At 61.2% G+C, this 5,152-nt stretch overlaps 1 protein-coding gene across 2 annotated transcripts; it reads left to right on the forward strand.

Annotated features, from left to right (window-relative positions):
• The first annotated feature begins 478 nt into the window (after positions 1-478).
• On the forward strand, positions 479-3,960 carry PRPH (peripherin). Of its 2 annotated transcripts, none has more exons than XM_040642407.1 (9): positions 479-1,029; positions 1,400-1,460; positions 1,644-1,739; positions 2,126-2,293; positions 2,395-2,520; positions 2,601-2,821; positions 2,932-2,981; positions 3,223-3,302; positions 3,547-3,960. In XM_040642407.1, the coding sequence occupies exons 1-9, from the start codon at positions 488-490 to the stop codon at positions 3,610-3,612; spliced, it is 1,410 nt and encodes a 469-aa protein (XP_040498341.1). In that variant the 5' UTR covers positions 479-487; the 3' UTR covers positions 3,613-3,960. The 2 variants fall into 2 exon arrangements, with proteins under 2 accessions (XP_040498341.1, XP_040498340.1); XM_040642406.1 differs by having other exon boundaries at positions 488-1,029; positions 3,544-3,960.
• Positions 3,961-5,152: the final 1,192 nt, after the last annotated feature.

The following is a 5,152-nucleotide window of genomic DNA, read 5'->3' on the forward strand; positions in this document are numbered from 1 at the left end:
GTTTTGTTTTGTTTTGTTTTGTTTTGTTTTACTGAGGTGTAACTGACCCAACATTCTATTAATTTCATGTGGACAATGTAATGATTCTACATTTGTACATCTCCGATTTTAACAGCTCTTTCAGGCAGGAACCCCAGGTCCAGTCAGGCCCTCGCACCCTAGGCTCCAGCTCTGGATGCTTGCTGGAAGGTGCTGACCCCCAACCCAGGCCTGCCGGTGGTCGCCAGGCCTGCTCCCTTCCCCGCCAGCAACAGGGGGAATCAAGTAGGCAGGGCGCCAACAACCGTGGAGGGAGGGTGCGGCTCTCCTGCTGCTCCGCAGGGGTGGGGCGTCCCCCTCCCCACAGACCCGCCGTCAGGCCAGTGGGAGGAGCTGCCCGTGCCCCCCCTGAGCCCGCAGGGCTATAAAGCCGCCTCGCAGCGGTCTGCAGCTCCTTCCCAGCTCCCGGACCAGCTCTGCCAGCGGTGAGTGCCCATCCTCGGCCACCATGAGCCACCCGTCGGGCCTCCGGGCCAGCGTCACTTCCACCTCCTACCGCCGCACCTTCGGGCCACCGCCCTCACTGTCCCCCGGGGCCTACTCCTACGCATCCAGCTCCCGCTTCTCGAGCAGTCGCCTGCTGGGCTCGGCGTCCACCGGCTCCTCCGTGCGCCTGGGCAGCTTCCGCGGCCCCCGGGCGGGCGCGGGCGCCCTCCTGCGCCTGCCCTCGGAGCGCCTCGACTTTTCCATGGCCGAGGCCCTCAACCAGGAGTTCCTGGCCACGCGCAGCAACGAGAAGCAGGAGCTGCAGGAGCTCAACGACCGCTTCGCGAACTTCATCGAGAAGGTGCGCTTCCTGGAGCAGCAGAACGCGGCCTTGCGCGGGGAGCTGAACCAGGCCCGGGGCCAGGAGCCGGCGCGCGCCGACCAGCTGTGCCAGCAGGAGCTGCGCGAGCTGCGGAGGGAGCTAGAGCTGCTGGGCCGCGAGCGCGACCGGGTGCAGGTGGAGCGCGACGGGCTGGCGGAGGACCTGGCGGCGCTCAAGCAGAGGTCAGGGGGCAGCGCCGGGGCTGGGCGGCGGGCCGTCGAGGAGGGAGTGGCTCCCCTCCGCTACCAGGCGTGTGCAGGGAGCAGGCTCTCCCGCGGGCTCTCACCGCCTCCCCCGCCCTCCCCCTACCACTTTGCTGCCTCTCTGGGGAGGGGAGAGGTGGGGAGGGAGGAGTTACTATGCCCTGTGTATAAAGGGGTCCCGTCTCAGCTCCCAGCCCGTTAGAGAGAAAGTGGGCGAGTCCACTGGGCAGTTTGAAGACCCCTCCTCAGAGTCCTGGACAGTAGCAGCCTCTAACCTAGACCCTGGGGTGCGCGGGGCTGATGGTTGGGCGGTGGCCCTGCAACTGTCTCTGCCCATTCTTCTTGCCAGGCTGGAGGAGGAGACGCGCAAGAGGGAGGATGCGGAGCACAACCTCGTGCTCTTCCGCAAGGTGAGCCCGGGCCCCATGTCAGCTCAGTCTCCCCACGTCTACCCCCGCCTGCGTATCTAGGGTGGCATGTGTGGGCGCGAGGAGGCGACCAGAAGCCTCCAGAGACGGGCAGGGAGGGTCTGGCCCTTCCTCGGCCTGAGCAGCCCCTCCCGGCTCTTGAACCCCCACTGCCACCCCCTTAAGGACGTGGACGACGCCACCCTGTCCCGCCTGGAACTAGAGCGCAAGATTGAGTCGCTGATGGATGAGATTGAGTTCCTCAAGAAGCTGCATGAGGAGGTAGGTGGACCAAGTGTCAGGGGGAGGCTTCGAAGGTTGCAGGTGGTCTCGTTGGAGCTGGACGGCAGGCGCTGGAGAAAACTGGCGAACGCAGCTGGGGAAGAGAGGTGAGATTCGCTGGGTAGACGCAGCCCCTCAACCCCCCTCTACAGGTGGTTTGACTCCCACCCCTGCGCCACCTGGTGGCGAGCGGCGGAGCTGCACCCCCGTAACTTGGCCGCTGGCTCGGAGCGTATGGGGCGCAGGCCGCGTAGTCTTATGCGCGCTGCGCTCCCTGGCGCCCCCTTCTGTTTATTCGAGTGTTTTTTCTCTTTTCGGTGCGTGAACTGCGCGGCCCGCGTGGGATCCGCGCTGCAATCCCGACAACTTGTTGTCCTGGGCGGCAGGAGCTGCGAGACCTGCAGGTGAGCGTGGAGAGCCAGCAGGTGCAGCAGGTCGAGGTGGAGGCCACCGTGAAGCCTGAGCTGACGGCGGCGCTGAGGGACATCCGCGCTCAGTATGAGAGCATCGCGGCGAAGAACCTGCAGGAGGCGGAGGAGTGGTACAAGTCCAAGGTGCGAGAGCCCGGGAGGGTGAGGGAGGCTCTGGGCGAGTGGGGCGCGGCGGGGAGCGTGCGTCCCGCCAGCTCACGGCCGTGTGGCCTCGCGCGCCGCAGTACGCGGACCTGTCCGACGCCGCCAACCGGAACCACGAGGCCCTGCGTCAGGCCAAGCAGGAGATGAACGAGTCTCGACGCCAGATACAGAGCCTGACTTGTGAGGTGGACGGGCTGCGCGGCACGGTGAGTACCAGACTTCGCGCCCAGGCCCGGGGAGTGGGGGATGAAGGCTGTTCCCCCAGTGACCCCCTGCGGCCCCCTAGAACGAGGCGCTGCTCAGACAACTTCGGGAGCTGGAGGAGCAGTTTGCCTTGGAGGCTGGCGGGTACCAGGCGGGTGCCGCGAGGCTCGAGGAGGAGCTGCGACAGCTAAAGGAGGAGATGGCGCGGCACCTGCGCGAGTACCAGGAGCTCCTCAACGTCAAGATGGCCCTGGACATCGAGATCGCCACCTACCGCAAGCTGCTGGAGGGCGAGGAGAGCAGGTGGGGGGCAGGGCTGCTGGAGGGGGGGGGGGTAAGGATGGTAGGGGTTGGGCGTGCAGGAAAGGGGCGGGACCCCGGGCAGAGTCGCTGACCACTTGCTCCGCTCCCAGGATCTCCGTGCCAGTCCATTCTTTTGCATCCTTAAGTATAAAGACGACTGGTGAGTCTCCCACGCCCGGCTTTCAACCTGCCTGTCCCCTTGTCCACTTCTGCCCCGACCAGACTGTTGCTGTGCCTCTGCTCGGGGATCGAGTCTGTCCATGAACAGCTGGGTCCTGGTCTAGACCCACCCCTGCTCCTCCTGCCCTGCTGCTCCCCTCCCCTCATAGAGGAGAGTGAGGGCTTGAAGGAGAGACCCCCCCAGCCTCCTGTCTTCCACCCCTTCATCCCACTTTTTGCAGTGCCTGACGTGGAGCCTGCCCAGGACAGCCACAGCAGGAAGATGGTTCTGATCAAGACCATCGAGACCCGGAATGGGGAGGTGAGAGGGACACTCAAGCCCAGGACCCCATCATTGCCCGTAGTATTTCTGAGTCCCAGCCTGGCTGCAGCTGATTTTAGAGTTTTGCAGGTTATGGTCTTCGGGCGGGAGGGAGACCGGCGATAGAGAAGGGGGATGGATAGTCAGCTGGTTTTACTGGAGGAGGAGACAGCATACCCCAAAGGAGATCGGAGGGGGGTGGTGCCCACTGATTTGTGCCCTTCACATGCCTTGCCCCCAGCAGGTGGTCACTGAGTCCCAGAAGGAGCAGCGCAGTGAGCTGGACAAGTCTTCTACTCACAGCTACTGAACCCGTCGGTCCAGAGCTCCCTGACCCTGCCCGAGGCCTACTCCAAGTCCCAGACCCTACCACCAGTACTGAACTAGTCCTCTCTTGCTCTGCATGTGTCTAGGGGGTGGCACAAGTCACCCCTTCCCTGGCCTGTGGCTAAGCCCTACCCAGCCAGCAGTAGCTGGCCCTTCTATCCCTGCCCTGACACGTATATATATGACCTGTATGTTCCCCTTATCGAGTCCTAGTAAGAGGCCAGTGATCCCCAGATCGAGTCTACTCCTGCCATTATCCCATGACCAGTGGAGTGGGCCAGGGTCTGAGTTTCACTTTTGAATCAAATAAAACCGCTATCAGGAGAAACCACTCCAGTGCATTTGTGTCTGTGGAAGTGGGGGTGCCTGGGGGGAGGGGGGCTCAGCAGTATTTTCCCCTTGTCTCTAGTCCTTTCTTTCCTGCAACCCATATCTTGGCATCCGTGATTCCTATCTATCCCGCTAGTTCTACGTCCACTTCTTCTCAACGTCTGTTTGCCAGGGGCAGCCCCGAATGTCTCGGTGCTTTCTGGATGTGCCATAGGCCCCTCAAACGCAACACGTCCAAAACAGAACTCCTCTCCCTCTTCACCTGTCATCATGTTCTTTCTCCAAGGTTCCCCACTCTAGAAGAAGGCACCACTAAGGACTTCTGCCAAATTAGAACACCTCATCTTCTACCCCTTTTCTTCACCTACCCCCCAATTCTGTTAATTCTACTTTTTAACTTTTTCAAGTCTGTCTCGTTCTCCCCATCCCCACTGCCGCCACCCTCGTCCAGGCCACCATCATCGTTTGCCTGGGTTCATTATCTCCCTCACTGGTCTCTTGCCCCTGGCCTAGCCCCGCCACCCACCTAAGCCTACTTGACACACTTGGCCAGCAAATCAGATTCTGCCACCGTCACTCCCCATCCTGCTGGAAAATGCCTACTCTACAATGCCCTCCAACTCCACTCCATCCTGCCTTTGCCTTCAAGTCAAAATCCACTTCGGAGTTTGTTTACAATAATCATTTTCACTCAATTATTGTGCTACATGCAGGGCATAAGCCAGAGTCCCTGCTCTCAAGGAGCAACCAGTCTGGGGTAGGGGCCAGAGACCGACAAGCAGGTCCTTCCAGCTGTGTGAAAAGCGCTGTGACTGGGAAAGAAGGTAACATTGTGGGGACATGAGGAAGAGCGTCTAACCCAGCCTTGGGGTAAAGGCACGGCTTCCCAAAGGTGGCCCCGTCGTGCGGAGCGGTGAAACGAGCAAGAGGTACTCAGGTGAAGCAGGGAGGGGGGAGGCCTTTCTAGGCAGCTAAGTCAGGACGTGAGAGAGAGCCAGTGTGCGAACCGGAAGTACTTCTATCATTCTGGAATGTAGGACAGAGAGGAGGAATGGCACCGAGGTTGGGAAGATGGCATGAGCACTGGGTCGTGCAGGACCTCACGTCCGTATGAAGGCTTTCTGAATGCATCCCAAGGAAAAGGGAAAAAACAGGGCTTCATTAGGAGGGTCAAGCATTCAAATGTGCGTTTT

The sequence above is a fragment of the Ursus maritimus genome, unplaced genomic scaffold (assembly GCF_017311325.1).
Source record: "Ursus maritimus isolate PB19 unplaced genomic scaffold, ASM1731132v1 scaffold_26, whole genome shotgun sequence".
NCBI lineage: Eukaryota > Metazoa > Chordata > Mammalia > Carnivora > Ursidae > Ursus > Ursus maritimus.

What these genes read in the sequence shown, in the direction of transcription:
- PRPH (XM_040642406.1), top strand. Translation starts at nt 488, where the DNA reads ATGAGCCACCCGTCGGGCCTCCGGGCCAGCGTCACTTCCACCTCCTAC. An exon ending in CTGGCGGCGCTCAAGCAGAG is followed by an intron (nt 1,030 to 1,399) that starts GTCAGGGGGCAG and finishes TCTTCTTGCCAG; the next exon opens with GCTGGAGGAGGAGACGCGCA. An exon ending in TGGACGGGCTGCGCGGCACG is followed by an intron (nt 2,521 to 2,600) that starts GTGAGTACCAGA and finishes GCGGCCCCCTAG; the next exon opens with AACGAGGCGCTGCTCAGACA.